General features: G+C 49.6%; 1 protein-coding gene and 1 pseudogene across 1 annotated transcript; one reads left to right on the top strand and one right to left on the bottom strand.

Moving 5' to 3' along the window:
• Positions 1-16,223, bottom strand: part of LOC128903469 (scavenger receptor cysteine-rich type 1 protein M130-like) — a 437,236-nt pseudogene that overhangs the window by 183,114 nt on the left and 237,899 nt on the right.
• Positions 10,909-11,826, top strand: LOC128903477 (olfactory receptor 14A16-like; the record flags this gene model as incomplete). Its single annotated transcript, XM_054187490.1, has 1 exon — positions 10,909-11,826. A coding segment is annotated over exon 1 (918 nt), but the record flags the coding sequence as incomplete, so codon positions are not given.

The following is a 16,223-nucleotide window of genomic DNA, read 5'->3' as shown; positions in this document are numbered from 1 at the left end:
TTGTAATATTTCAAATACATTGTGGTTGCTGACAGCACAAGCGACCCTGGAAAAACAATCGTGGTAACATTTCGATCATCATAGTTACCGGCTTTGAAAAGGTATGTGGCAAAAATACCCACTCTAATGCAGTCAGGCTCTTTGCGAGTGCATCATCCCACTGTCCTATCAGGGCATAAAGTTGAAATTCTTGTAGGAAGGTGTTCAATGCGTCTTGCAGCAGTAGTAGACTATATCTTATCTTGCAACATACTGTAATGCCTTCAGAGCTGTTGGGGTTAATGAACATAGAACTTATGGGGGGGGGGGCGGGGGCAGACACAGTGCTTCAGGGCATCCCCTGTACCTTCAAAGTGTGCTCATGTCTCTCTCCCCCTCTCTGACCTGAGACAGCCCCCTTATATCCTGCACTGCATTGAGTGGAGAAGTACAGGCTAGAGTCGCTGCATGCATGGCCAGCGCACGCAGCGAGTCCCACCAGACTCTCCTGCACTGGATCGAGTAGAAAAGTACAGGCCAGAGTCGCTGCACACGTGGCCAGTGTATGCAGCGAGTCTCACCAAACTCATGATCCAGCTTTGCTAACGGCAGCTGTCTGATACGTGACTACATTGTTGTAATCCCTTCTTGTTATCTTCTTCTGTGAAGGTCGGGTTCTCATGGATACACACATAGTTTTTAGAGCAACATATTCTACAACTCGTACAAGGGTACGATGCAAAGCGGCATTTACAACTAATTGTATAATGCTTATTAAACACAGCAAAGAGTATACTAAACATAACAGACAAATTCCTTCCACACAGGCGATGAGTATAATTTGCTTCAACCAACCCCACCCCCAAGTCCATCCAGCAAAGAGATTTCACCCAGTGGTCTCCACAAGTTGCTGGTTCAGTCGGTGCAGTTCCTGCAACTGGGCATGGATGGATTTGGAGTGGTTACTTAGATTCATACAATACAGTCCTTTAAAATCTTGACAACCATGTCTGTGAGCTGAAAGCAAAAAATCAGTAGCAGTTCTGTTTTGCAACATCGCATATCGAATACTATCTACATCTAGCAATAACTCAGAAATAGCGGTACTAGTAGCATTGTTAAACTTATCCTTGGCAGCAAGAGAGTCCTTGTTATCACAAATCCTTGGCAGCAAAAGAGTCCTCGTTTGCTAGAGCGCATGCGGACTCCCTGTTCTTGCTGGTACTGTGCTTTGATCTTCTTCCACAACAGGCCAAGATTCTCAAGCAGCTCGATAAGGTGTCTGTGAGTCCATTACAGGCTTATGTCATCCAAATGTTTTTCTTGCAAGCACCCGAGACTGAATAACAATTGGTGTGATATATGTGTTTTCCAGCACCCAGTTCCGAGTCCCTTGTGTGTATTTACAGTCCTCCTCGCCGATTTTCCGTTGCTTTCCCATATTCCACCCCCTTGCTCAAGAGACCGCTTCTGCTGGGTTCATTTTAGTCTCGCAGGGTATAACACAGAGCAATCTACTAAGGCATGCAATAACATATACACATATAGGAAAAAAAAACAAAAAACATATCTCTATGGTACTGCTTTGAATCAGGTGTCCTATTTCTCTTTTTCTGATGCTTTCTCGTAATGCTTATGGCATACTTTTGTGCTAACGTGGCACATTTCCCATCTAATTGTTCCTGTTTGGTTTCTTTTTTTTTTTCTTTTTTTTTCTTTTTTTTTTCTTTTTTTCATTTTTTTCTTTTTTTTTTCTTTTTTCTTTTTTTTTCTTTTTTCTTTTTCTTCTTCTTTTTTTTTTTTTTTTTTTTTCCACCATCACTTACGACTGACATAAAAGTCTGCCTTTGCAACAAGAGCTCAGTTTCTCATTTTTCCTTAAGTTTCTCATTTTCATACAGAGCATCCTATAGATTTTGGCTCAACTCCTTTTCCCAATCAACCATGACCTTATAGACAAACAACAAACAACCAGTGATACGCCCTGCATGGGCGAGCCGTTCCCGAGAGTGTAAACGTGTCGGCTCATGAAAACTCCCCCAATATTTCAGGACTTCCATTGGTTCTACAGCCCATCCTGGTGTATCTACCTGGGGCGCGCTCGCCTTACGTCTAAACATTGTGTATATACAAACTTCTTCACTTAACAGAGTGTCAGCCCTAGATGCATACGAGAACAGTACCACACTGGGCAGAACACCTGCTCAAGTGGAGTCACCTAACGACACTGCACACAACAAAAAGCAAACAGTAGCACACATGCTGATCAGCAGGTATAAACTGGCGCCCACACACACTTACACAGCAGACGTACAAAACCAGCACTTCTATCTCAGGGAGACGACTGGGGAGGGGAGGGGGCAAGGCGGGCGGGCAATGTCAGGAGCAAACAGCTCCGGCTCTGTCCTTCTCTGCTGACATTCTGCCTCCTCCATCGGCCTCAGGTGGAGCAGAGGGGATCAGCAGGGGATCGTCCCAGACCTTTGGACCTGGCCTGTTCGATCCCCCTCCCGTGGGTTGTAACGCTGCAAAAGCCCTGGCTGCTGTGGCTCGCTCCGCGTTCATATCTTGTAAGGTCGATAACACCAACCACCATGTCGTCGCTAACGGTGATGCCTCTTTGTCTCCTTTACTTATCACTTCCTACAGTTTTTTCCCAACAGCCTCCCGTATTTCTGGTTTAAAAGCTGTCTGGGGCTCTGGTGCAAATCCGTTCTCTCTGCACCAGGTTAACAACGTTCGGAGCATATGCTCATTGTATTTCACCCCTCTCTTAGAGAGGATATGCAGGAGAAGTCTTAATATAGCCCCTTCTTCTTTCGTTACTTGTTGCCCCATCTCCTGCCCCGGCTTAATCAGTTTGAGCAACAGTTTCGCTGGTGTTTCAATCCCTCTCTTAGAGAGGATCCCAGCGAGTAGCGTGGCCGCAGCTTCTGTTTCCATAGCTGCGCCTGGGAGGTGAGGAGCGACCTCACGCCGTTGTCTGCTCCCGCTGATGCGCCCAAGCAGCACGTCTCCCAGCCGAAGTTTCCCACTCCCCTCCTCTAGCTGCTTACCGCAGTCTCGGAGAACTCAGTCGCGCTGAACCATCCTCTGCTACCAGATGTCGGAGGATGTCGGAGTGGGAGACGGACCCGGAGTAACAATGGAATCTCAATATGAGTATGATCGTTCTCTCCTTTATTCCAGTTTACACAGAGTATATATAGGCAGGCAATAAGAGCACGCGCTAGCGGCAGCTATATGATTGACTTACAGTCTCTGTTCACGCGCTGTCCATGCAGTTCATTCACAGATCAGGTTGGTTACAAGAATTCACATAGTAAACTACTTAGTCATTAGCACAACATGTTTTCTACCTTCTCAGTTCCCGTTTTTCCCATGTACTAATTCCATCTTCTACCACCTGTTTTGCCCTTAATCTAATCTCTCATAGTAGGGAGGCTGGCTCACGTGACCATTTTCTCTCAGACACATTCCTACAGTGAACAGAGAAAGAAAGTTGTGCTTCATAGCCAGGGGTGGACACAGGACGTGTACCAATGGAATAATTGCCTTAGTCACCTAAACATAAGTTGTAACCAATCATGTATCTGTTGCTATCGCTTGTTCTTATTGTCTGTCTATATATTCTCTGTGAAACTTAAACAAAGGGAGAACGATCATACTCATATTGAGATTCCATCGTTACTCCGGGTCCGTCTCCCACTCCGACATCCTCCGACATCTGGTAGCAGAGGATGGTTCAGCGCGACTGAGTTCTCCGAGACTGCGGTAAGCAGCTAGAGGAGGGGAGTGGGAAACTTCGGCTGGGAGACGTGCTGCTTGGGCGCATCAGCGGGAGCAGACAACGGCGTGAGGTCGCTCCTCACCTCCCAGGTGCAGCTATGGAAACAGAAGCTGCGGCCACGCTACTCACTGGGATCCGTCTCTAAGAGAGGGATTGAAACACCAGCGAAACTGTTGCTCAAACTGATTAAGCCGGGGCAGGAGATGGGACAAAAAGTAACAAAAGAAGAAGGGACAATATTAAGACTTCTCCTGCATATCCTCTCTAAGAGAGGGGTGAAATACAATGAGCGTATGCTCCGAAGGTGGTTAACCTGGTGCAGAGAGAACGGATTCGCACCAGAGCCCCAGACAGCTTTTAAACCAGAAATACGGGAGGCTGTTGGAAAAAAACTGTGGGAAGTGATAAGTAAAGGAGACAAAGAGGCATCACCGTTAGTGACGACATGGTGGTTGGTGTTATCGACCTTACAAGATATGAACGCGGAGCGAGCCACGGCAGCCAGGGCTTTTGCAGCATTACAACCCACGGGAGGGGGATCGAACAGGCCAGGTCCGAAGGTCTGGGACAATCCCCTGCTGAGCCCCTCTGCTCCACCTGAGGCCGATGGAGGAGGCAGAATGTCAGCAGAGAAGGACAGAGCCGGAGCTGTTTGCTCCTGACATTGCCCGCCTTGCCCCCTCCCCTCCCCAGTCGTCTCCCTGAGATAAAAGTGCTGTTTTTGTATGTCTGCTGTGTAAGTGTGTGTGGGCGCCAGCTTATACCTGCTGATCAGCATGTGTGCTACTGTTTGCTTTTTGTTGTGTGCAGTGTTGTTAGGTGACTCCCCTTGAGCAGGTGTTCTGCCCGGTGTAGTACTGTTCTCGTATGCATCTAGGGCTGACACTCTGTCAAGTGAAGAAGTTTGTATATACACAATGTTTAGACGTAAGGCGAGCGCGCCCCAGGCAGATACACCAGGATGGGCTGTAGAACCAATGGAAGTCCTGAAATATTGGGGGAGTTTTCACGAGACGACACGTTTACGGTCTCGGGAACGGCTCGTCCGTGCAGGGCGTATCGCTGGTTGTTTGTTGTTTGTCTATAAGATCATGGTTGATTGGGAAAAGGAGTTGAGATAAAGTCTATAGGATGCTCTGTAGGAAAATGAGAAACTTAAGGAAAAATGAGAAACTGAGCTCTTGTTGCAAAGGCAGACTTTTATGTCAGTCGTAAGTGATGAAAAAAAAAAAGAAAAAAAAAACAAAAAACAAAAAAGAGGAAAAAAAAGAGGGGAACCCCCCCCCAAAAAAAAAAAAAAACAAAAAGAAACCAAACAGCAACAATTAGATGGGAAATGTGCCACGTCAGCACAAAAGTATGCCATACGCATTACGAGAAAGCATCAGAAAAAGAGAAATAGGACACCTGATTCAAAGCAGTACCATAGAGATATGGTTTTGTTTTTTTCCTATATGTGTATATGTTATTGCATGCCTTAGTAGATTGCTCTGTGTTATACCCTGCGAGACTAAAATGAACCCAGCAGAAGCGGTCTCTTGAGCAAGGGGGTGGAATATGGGAAAGCAACGGAAAATCGGTGAGGAGGACTGTAAATACACACAAGGGACTCGGAACTGGGTGCTGGAAAACACATATATCACACCAATTGTTATTCAGTCTCGGGTGCTTGCAAGAAAAACATTTGGATGACATAAGCCTGTAATGGACTCACAGACACCTTATCGAGCTGCTTGAGAATCTTGGCCTGTTGTGGAAGAAGATCAAAGCACAGTACCAGCAAGAACAGGGAGTCCGCATGCGCTCTAGCAAACAAGGACTCTTTTGCTGCCAAGGATTTGTGATAACAAGGACTCTCTTGCTGCCAAGGATAAGTTTAACAATGCTACTAGTACCGTTATTTCTGAGTTATTGCTAGATGTAGATAGTATTCGATATGCGATGTTGCAAAACAGAACTGCTACTGATTTTTTGCTTTCAGCTCACAGACATGGTTGTCAAGATTTTAAAGGACTGTATTGTTTGAATCTAAAGTGACCACTCCAAATCCATCCATGCCCAGTTGCAGGAACTGCACCGACCGAACCAGCAACTTGTGGAGACCACTGGGTGAAATCTCTTTGCTGGATGGACTTGGGGGTGGGGTTGGTTGAAGCAAATTATACTCATCGCCTGTGTGGAAGGAATTTGTCTGTTATGTTCAGTATGCTGTTTGCCGTGTTTAATAAGCATTATACGATCAGCTGTAAATGCCGCTTTGCATCGTACCCTTGTACGAGTTGTAGAATATGTTGCTCTAAAAACTATGTGTGTATCCATGAGAACCCGACCTTCACAGAAGAAGATAACAAGAAGGGATTACAACAATGTAGTCACGTATCAGACAGCTGCTGTTAGCAAAGCTGGATCATGAGTTTGGTGAGACTCGCTGCATACACTGGCCACGTGTGCAGCGACTCTACCCTGTACTTTTCTACTCGATCCAGTGCAGGAGAGTCTGGCGGGACTCGCTGCATGCACTGGCCATGCATGCAGCGACTCTAGCCTGTACTTCTCCACTCAATCCAGTGCAGGATATAAGGAGGCTGTCTTGGGTCAGAGAGGGGGAGAGAGACATGAGCGCACTTTGAAGATACAGGGGATACCCTGAAGCACTGTGTCTGCCCCCGCCCCCCCCATAAGTTTTATGTTCATTAACCCCAACAGCTCCGAAGGCATTACAGCATGTTGAAAGATAAGATATAGTCTACTACTGCTGCAAGACGCATTGAACACCTTCCTACAAGAATTTCAACTTTATGCCCTGATAGGACAGTGGGATGATGCACTCGCAAAGAGCCTGACTGCATTAGAGTGGGTATTTTTGCCACATACCTTTTCAAAGCCGGTAACTATGATGATCGAAATGTTACCACGATTGTTTTTCCAGGGTCGCTTGTGCTGTCAGCAACCACAATGTATTTGAAATATTACAAAAGGATTTCTCGTGGGTAAATCCAAAGAAATTGGCTTTCTGGGCTAAATTTAGGAATCTGGGTATTTATTGCCTTAGCAGGGTTCTTTTTGATTCTGTTTTTAATTGTGTTTAGTATATGACCTGCTAAGAGCGTCACAACAAGGATAACATGTCCAACTTAAAAGCGGTCAAAAATGGTTTCGATGATTGGTCAAACTCATGGGGTATAACGGGATGGTTATCAGACTTACTAAAGCAAGGCCTCATGCTATTGTTGGTTATATTATTATTGATTATGGTAGCCTCATGTGTTCTCCGCAAAGTGACTGACATGATAGAAAATGCCATGCATAAGGTCTGGCTGGCTCAAGAAGAAAAAGGGGGTATTGTAGGAATGTGTCTGAGAGAAAATGGTCATGTGAGCCAGCCTCCCTACTATGAGAGATTAGATTAAGGGCAAAACAGGTGGTAGAAGATGGAATTAGTACATGGGAAAAACAGGAACTGAGAAGGTAGAAAACATGTTGTGCTAATGACTAAGTAATTTACTATGTGAATTCTTGTAACCAATCTGATCTGTGAATGAACTGCATGGACAGTGCGTGAACAGAGACTGTAAGCCAATCATATAGCTGCCGCTAGCGCGTGCTCTTATTGCCTGTCTATATCTACTCTGTGTAAACTGGAATAAAGGGAGAACGATCATACTCATATTGAGATTCCATCGTTACTCCGGGTCCGTTTCCCACTCCGACATCCTCCGACAACTCCCCTTGTCTGGTTCGCCACAGTCCTTCTAACACCACCTCATATGCAGCTGGCCTTAATGGTGCTGAGCCTTTACCAGAGGCTCATATGGCATCCCTCAAAATGCCCAGGCCCCTCTCCTCAGACTCACGCCTCACTTGGTCCTGTCCCACTTTGCCCATTCTCCTTCAAAAACTAGAGGAGGTCTCTGTTGGCCACATCCCCAGGTGTCTCAAGGTCCCTGTGCACTGAAGCTCCAGCACGTCAGCATTTAAATTGCACGTGCAGATGGCTCATGCTGAGTCGTGGTTCCTCTAACAAGACAACTTGAGTAGCTGTAGGACAGCAGAGATAAGAAAAGGGGTTACTAGTGTCATGGACGTCATGAGGAAGGTGGAAAGTGCCACTGTCACCATCTCAGAAACACCAAGGGAAGGGCCAACAAGGACAGAGGAAAAGAGTTGGCTCTTTGTATGGGAGGAGATGAGGATGATCCAAGAGAAGAACTTGAGAGTGGAAGAAGAGTGGAAAAGGGAACAAAAGGTTAATAGAATCATAGAATTGGCTTGGTTGGGAGGGACCTTTCAGATCACCTAATCCAACCATCAACCTACCTCTGACAAAAGCCATCACTACACCGTATCTCTAAGCACTATGTCTGCCCATCTTATATTATTGTTCCGTGGTCTTGCCTTGTGAGGAATAGCAGATATGGGAACGAGATAGTACTACGGAACAGATAAGATGCCTACTTGCTTACTACGAAACAGACGATTGGCCTACTCGCTACCTGAGCCAACATTTCATCAAATTTTGATGAAATTTTGTCCTTTGTGCGAACTTTGCTCATTACAATGTACCAAAACACACCTCCATCCCAGAGGCTACCCGCCCCCAAGTTGCGAGCACTCCTCCTTGAGTACACCAATCATAATAAAAGAATTTATGACTAAAGTCACTCAGACTCCACTTTGAAGATAAAATAAATACTATAAATATAGCCCGAGAGAGGGGGGATATTGGGGAAGACACCATCACGAACAAGTCAGGAGAATTCCATCACTAACTTCCGGGACCAGTCGACTGGCTGAGCCTTTCTTCCCCACCATAGGGACGCCTTTGGGTAAGACTTAGATCATACCGAGTGTTTCCTCGGGAAACTTAGAAATCTCTGTAGAGAATCTCTCTCCTACATTATATAGCCAGGCTGTATTGTATATAACTTCATTGTGCCTTTTGTATATTTAACAATATCGTTATTTGCACATGCTTTGCAGACAGTGTATTTATCACCGTCAATCCTATATACCTGTTGTTTAAATAAACTGCACTGTCTCAGTAGCTGGTCGTTTCGGTTTCTCACTGAACGCGACCAAAGACTCGAGAGTGGCCGTGCTAGTTCAGGAGCACGACTAGACTGAAGGTGCAGCCCACTATCAGTGTATCCAAACCGTAACAGTTTAATACATATTAAACGCGATTGGACTGATAGTGCTGGATGGGGCATCACTCAGAATTTAAACCCAGCCGCACCTGGTCCCCCACCTCGGTGAGGAGTGTTAGAACGCAAGGGGGTTTATCTTCTGCCAAAACCGCTTGGCCCATTTTCACGCAACAGGAGGGACCTTTCAGATCACCTAGTCCAACCATCAACCTAACTCTGACAAAAACCATCACTAAACCATAGCTCTAAGCACTATGTCTGCCCGTTTTTTAAATACCTCCAGAGGTGGTGCCTCAACCACTTTCTGGGCAGCCTGTTCCAATGCTTATTAACCGCTTCAGTGTAAAATTTTTTCCAAATATCCTCAGCCTCCATTTCTCCAGGCTAAACAATCCAGCTCCCTCAGCCACTCCTCATAAGATTTATCCTCCAAATCCCTCACCAGCTCCTTTGCCCTTCCCTAGACCCGCTCAAGCACCTCAATGTCTTCTTTTGTGGTGAGGGGCCCAAAACTGGACACAGTACTCCAGGTGGGGCCTGACCAGTGCCGAATCCAGGGGGACAGTCACTTCCCTAGTCCTGCTCACCACACTGTTCCTGATACAGGCCAGGATGCTGTTGGCCTTCTTGGCCACCTGGGCACACTGCTGGCTCATATTCAGCCGGCAGTTGACCAACACCCCCAGGTAATTTTCTGCAGGGCAGCTCTCTAGCCACAGCCTGTAGTGGAGACGCTCAAGGGAGTTGGCAAGGCTGAAAGCCCCCAATACTGCTTATGTCTTTCTCCTCTTGGCTGTGGCTGTTGTCGGTGCCACCAAGGCTACCAGAAGACACCTTATCCTTACAGCACTAGGGCCTTAGCGCCTCCTCTTCCCCACCCGGGAGCCGTCATTCTGTCTTTCTGCCCTTGGCATTGCACGTCCTCCCATCACAATGCCCCAGGAAGAGCCCTGAGCTGTGCTTGTGGGGCAGGATCTCCCTTCCCAGGGGCTGGAGGCCAGGGCTTGGCCCTTTGCCTTCCTCTCACACATTCAGCATTAGCCAGCATCAGAGACACCTCTCCATTGCCTTTGCCCACCTGCCCTCACTGCATCCAGTTTTCCCTCGAACGAGCCCCCAGGAGCCTTTGGCAGTAATGGCCCTCAGTGGGACCCATTAACACTCCAAGAAACTTTGGAGTTTGCATGTGACGTTGACTTCTGGAGAGGTTTCATCAGCTTCCCCTGTGTCTGAGCTTCATGGGCTCAGCACCAAAACCACCAGAGAGGTCAATAAAATGCCTTGGGCTGGTCCTGCTCAGTTTAGAAATGGGGGTTGGCCGGGCAGCAGGAATCCGTGTTCGCTGCTCGGGATGGGCATCGGGGGGTAAGCAATTGTACTGCATCACTCCTGGTTACCTATATTCTTTTACAATGATTGTTATTTTCTTTCCCGTTACTGGTCTATCAAACTGTCTGTATCTCAACCCATGAGATTTTTATTCCTTTTTCTCCCTCTTCTCCCTATCCCTCTGCAGGGGGTCGGGGGGCAGTGAGTCAAGAGCTGCGTGGTCTTTCCCCCCACAACAAGGCTGAGGAGTGAGCTGGCTCTGCTCATGTCACTGCAGTTTGAGGACAACCAGGAGTTTCCTTGAGGTTTTCCTGCAGGAATATGCTGAGCAGCTCCTCTGCGTTACAAGTGGATTACAGATGAGGTAACTAGTGAATGGCAGAAGCTGTAACCCCTTTCCCCAATCCCCGTGGCTGTGGAGCAGGGATGACTCCTTGGGAGCCCACAAGCAGAGCTCTGCTCCTCACGGCACACTTGGCCAGCAACAATGAGAGCTCCAACAAGGGCAATGCAGAAAGCTCCCGCAAAAAAGGACACGGGCAAAGTGTGTTTCCGCAGCTGGGGTTTGGAAGGGCAGGCAATGGGAAGAGATTTGCTCAGAGCTGTCCTGACTTGTGAGTGGGCTTTCCTCCTTTGGCAGTACCTCGGGAACAAAGGGATGCGATGTCCAACGGCAGCTCCATCACCCACTTCCTCCTCCTGGCATTCACAGACACGCGGGAGCTGCAGCTCTTGCACTTCTGCCTCTTCCTGGGCATCTACCTGGCTGCCCTCCTGGGCAATGGCCTCATCATCACTGCCGTAGCCTGTGACCACCGCCTCCACACCCCCATGTACTTCTTCCTCCTCAACCTCGCCCTCCTCGACCTGGGCTGCATCTCCACCACTTTGCCCAAAGCCATGGCCAACTCCCTCTGGGACACCAGGGCCATCTCCTTCTCGGGATGTGCTGCCCAGGTCTTCCTGTTTGTCAGCTTGATGTCAGCAGAGTTTTATCTTCTGACAGTCATGTCCTACGACTGCTACGTTGCCATCTGCAAACCCCTGCACTATGGGTCCCTCCTGGGCAGCAGAGCTTGTGTCCACATGGCAGCAGCTGCCTGGGGCAGTGGCTTTCTCTATGCTCTGCTGCACACAGCCAATACATTTTCAATATCTCTCTGTCAAGGGAATGGCCTAGACCAATTTTTCTGTGAAATCCCCCAGATCCTCAAGCTCTCCTGCACAGACTCGGACTACCTCAGGGAAGTTGGGCTTATTGTGTTTGGTTCCTGTTTATTCTTTGCATGTTTTGTTTTCATTGTGGTGTCCTATGTGCAGATCTTCAGGGCTGTGCTGAGAATCCCCTCAGAGCAGGGACGGCACAAAGCCTTTTCCACGTGCCTCCCTCACCTGGTCATTGTCTCCCTGTTTATCAGCACTGCTGTATTTGCCTACCTGAAACCCTCCTCCATCTCCTCACCATCCTTAGATCTGGTGCTGTCACTGCTGTACTCGGTGTTGCCTCCAGCAGTGAACCCCCTCATCTACAGCATGAGGAACCAGGAGCTCAAGGATGCCCTGAGGAAACTGATTGGACATTTTTTCATCAGCCATAGACTGTGTACCTTCCTCTGCAAAGGATTCCCTGTATCTGGTGTGACAAGCATTCACTATTCCTCCCCTCCTCCTTAACTTTTCACCTCTCGTCTGTGACACAAAATATTTATGTAAATGAAGAGTCAGGCGCTCTGTGTGTTTAAATAAAATACATGAACCAGCTAACACTTCCTTTTCTGAGACCCATCAGCAGCAGCGCTGAATAAACGGGAGATGAGAAGACCTTTCTGGCTGCAGCAGCCTGGGGCAGGCTGTCCCAGTGCCACTCTGTCACTGGGGCGGCAGGAGCTGCCTGAGGGTCCCCAGGGCCAGGGCTCTTGTACTGGGCTGGGGAGAGGGGATGGCACAGAGGGGCTGCAGACCCCTCAGAACATCCTGGGGAGGAGGACACAGGGGCCCACTGACTGCCTTTGCCTTGTGCCCAAATGCCCCCCGTCTCTGGGGCTGACCCTCCTCTGCCCCCCAGCAGCTGCGGTGCCCTTCAGAGGGGCTGTGGCTGTGGAGTGAGTGCCCAGAGCTCTGCAGCACCCTGGGGCAGGCTCTGCTGTTGGGCCAGCGCAGACTGGGCTGGGATGGAGAGAGGGCAGGGGAGGTGGCAGAGCTTGGAGGGAGCTGGGCTGGGCTGGAAAGTGCCCAGGAGGAAAAATCCTCGGAGTACGGCTTGTACCGTGTGACCATGCGGGGTGAGGACTCACACCAGAGTGTTTGTGGTGCAGGGCCAGGGCTTGTGGAATTGGTGTCCGTCTCCAGGGTTTGGTAGTGGTGGGGCTGAAGGCATGGGCCTCTGTGAGAAGAGACCAGGGGCTGCTTCCGTGCCAGACAGAGCTGGTTCCAGACAGCTCCAAAAGAAACCCACCGCTGGCCAAAACTGAGCCCATCAACGAGGATGGTGGAACTTCTGTGAGAGTGTATTTAAGAAAGGACACAAGTGCTCGAGTGGGAGAGGAGTGAGGGAAAAACCAGTGTGAGAAACAGCCCTGAAAACACCAGGGTGAGTGAAGAAGGAGGGAGAGGAGGTGCTCCGGGTGCCAGAGCAGATGGTCTCCTGCAGCCTGTGGAGAATACCACAGTAGAGCAGGTATTTCCCTGCAGCCTAAGGAGAGGAGCACAGCGGAGGAGGTAATCCCTGCACTTGGTGGAGGACCCAACACTGGACAGGTTGGATATTTCCTGAAAGAATTTCAGCTTGAGGAGAGCCCATGCTGTAGCAGGTTTATCTCGAAAGACTGTAGCCAGTAAGAGGGACCCCATGGGAAAAGTGGTAGAAGGAAGGAGCAGCAGAGAGGAATTGTTATGGACTGACCAGGACCCCCTTTCCCCATCGCCCTGCACTGCTCAGGGGGAAGGAGGGAGAGGAGTTAGGAATGAAGCAACAAAGTTCAGCAAGGGAAAAAAGGTGTGGGAGGAAGCTTTCCAGGTGATAAGGTCTTCCATCGGTCCTATGCTTCTTTGACCCTCAGCCTTTGCAGTTGCACATGCCTGGCCTGCCCACTTACCTTCACTCCTGTCCCCTTTGTAGGAGGCCCACACACATCTTGGCACGCCCAGCGTAACGTGGCCTCCACCAAAGCTGGAGCCCACCTGGCCTTGGAGGCAGGGAGGGGCCCGGTCCCCTCTGTCCGGGGCTGGGCACAACTTTTCCCTGGGAACCTCCCTGAGGAGCACTCCTCGTCTGTGTCAGCCTGGGGCCCGGCAGGGGTGGCCCAGGGACAAGGGCTGCTGGGGCAGGGCTGAAGGAGCTCAGCTGGGACAGCATTAGACTGAAGATCTAAAGGTGCCTGGTTCAGCCCTGGGCTTCAGCAGTGATTTTTCTCCCTCTGCTTTTTGCAGAGCCCGTCTGCCGCCTTCCAGCCTGCCCCAGCCCTGCTTGCTCCTTCACCTCTTGCCAGAGCACTGTCCCTGCCCTGGACCTCCACATCTGCGGCTTAGAAGGAGCCTTCCTCCAGCCCCACAAGTCCCCAGCCTCCCCCTGGGCAGGACTCTCCACTCAGGGCTGCTGTGGGGTGGGCTCCAGCTGTGCCCCCTTCCCTGCTCCACAGGATCGGGATGTGTCCTCTGCGGGGTCTCTCCACGACCCAATTCCTCTCCTCTTTGTCATGCTCAAGGGTGCAGAGTCTGTTCCCCTCCTCAGGCGCCTCCTGCACCTTTTCTTGAGTTCCCAGAGCAGAGGCCACTGGACCCATAGTCCCAGGGAGAGGCACTCCCTGAGCTGCGGCCTGAATGGCAGCATCCTTCCCCCGGGGGGGTGTTGCAGTGAGACCTCTGATGTGCCCAGGACAGCTGACAAAGCCACGCTGAGGATCACCCACCGGAGTGCATGGCCATCGGTATTGTTTAGCCACACGCTGTCCTGAGCAGAATTTCTAGACGTTCCTTAAACACCTCTAGGGATGGTGACTCAACCCCCTCCCTGGGCAGGCTGTTCCAGTGCCTGACCACTCTTTCAGTAAAGTCATTCTTCCTAATATCTAACCTAAACCTCCCCTGCCGCAACTTCAGACCATTTCCTCTGGTCCTGTCATTATTCCCCTGGGAGAAGAGGCCAACACCCACCTCTCTACACCCTCCTTTCAGGGAGTTGTAGAGGGCAATGAGGTCTCCCCTCAGCCTCCTCTTCTCCAAGCTAAACATGCCCAGCTCCCTCAGCCTCTCCTCATATGCCCTGGTCTCCAGAGCCCTCACCAGCCTGGTCGCTCTCCTCTGGACACGCTCCAGCACCTCAATGTCCCTCTTGTGCAGAGGGGCCCAGAACTGAACACAGCACTCGAGGTGAGGCCTCACCAGTGCCCAGTACAGAGGCACCATCACTTCCCTGCTCCTGCTGGCCACGCCATTCCTGATACAAGCCAGAATGCTGCTGGCCTTCTTGGCCACCTGGGCACACTGCTGGCTCATGTGAAGCTGGCCGCCCACCAGCACCCCCTGGTCCTTTTCTGCTGGGCAGCTTTCCAGCCACTCTTCCCCAAGCCCGTAGCATTGCTTGGGGTTGTTGTGACCGAAATGCAGGACCCGGCACTTGGCCTTATTAAACCTCACACAGTTGGCCTTGGCCCATCGATCCAGCCTGTCCAGGTCCCTCTGGAGAGCCTTCCTACCCTCCAGCAGATCAACTCTCCCACCCAGTTTGGTGTCATCTGTAAACTCACTGAGGGTGCACTCAATCCCCTCATCCACATCATTGATAAAGATATTAAACTAAACTGCCCCCAAAACTGAGCCCTGAGGGACACCACTGGTGACCGGCCGCCAAGAGGATTTCACCCCATTAATCACAACTCTCTGGGCACAGCCATCCAGACAGGTTCTTACCCAGCGAATTGTACACTTGTCTATGCGATGATTCACCAGCTTCTCCAGGAGAATGCTGTGGGGGACGGTGTCAAAGGCCTTGCTAAAGTCCAGATAGACAACGTCCACAGCCTTCCCCGCATCCAGAAGGTGGGTGACATGGTCATAGAAAGAGATCAGGTTGGTTAAGCAGGACCTCCCCTTCCTAAACCCCTGCTGGCTGGCCCTGATCCCTTGGCTGCCCTGCGCTTGCCGTGAGAGCTCACTCAAGGTGATCCTCTCCATGATCTTTCCTGGTACCGAGGTCAGGCTGACAGGCCTGTAGTTCCCCGGATCCTTCTTCTGACCCTTCTTTTAGATGGGCGTATTATTTATTGAGAATAGCTGCAGAGTTAGCAAAACTGCTCGTCAGGTTGTGTCTATGTATTAATAGGGGATTGATTAACAGTGATTTAGCACGTTGAGCACTCCATCATCACGCTGACTTCCTTTGACAGTGGTTCATTCCTGCTGGCAGAAAGTATCAGAATAAGCGAGTTCTGCACATAACTCTTCTGTGTCCAAAATAAACGCGTTACACTGTCATACATTTTATTTAATATTAAAATATGCTGGAGTTGGCGTGGCAAAAATGACAATAAACGTGACATTAATTCTTTCAGTTAATAATTGAGAAAACGGCAGGGGAAAGAGAAAGAAAGGATCCGGCTGTTAAGCGAAAAAGCAATGCACGTCTAGCAAGTCCAGAAAAGTTGCCAGGGTAATACATTTTTAATGAGATGTGCTAGTGGTGACCTGTGCCTCAGCATTTGATCTCACGTTTCCTTCTCTTCTGTGGGAGACAGGGTGTTGTTTTATGCTCTTGTTTAACATCAAGGTGGACTTTGATCATCTTCTAGCTTACCTGCCAGAGGTCTAAAGTTTAGTTGGTGCAATGAGGAATTTTGGGGGCTACCCACACACCTTTTCTGTCCTTACCTCTAATACTGATGGGTATCTTTTGTCTTTCGAGAAACCAGAACAACTCCGAGCAGAGCTGGAAGCCGAGCAGGAGGCAAGGCTGGCAGCAGGGCAAGTAGCCGCCGAGGCAG

The sequence above is a fragment of the Rissa tridactyla genome, unplaced genomic scaffold, assembly GCF_028500815.1.
Source record: "Rissa tridactyla isolate bRisTri1 unplaced genomic scaffold, bRisTri1.patW.cur.20221130 scaffold_37, whole genome shotgun sequence".
NCBI classification, from domain to species: domain Eukaryota; kingdom Metazoa; phylum Chordata; class Aves; order Charadriiformes; family Laridae; genus Rissa; species Rissa tridactyla.
The sequence above is the reverse complement of the archived record's forward strand: the minus strand, read 5'-3'. Positions and strand labels throughout refer to the sequence as shown.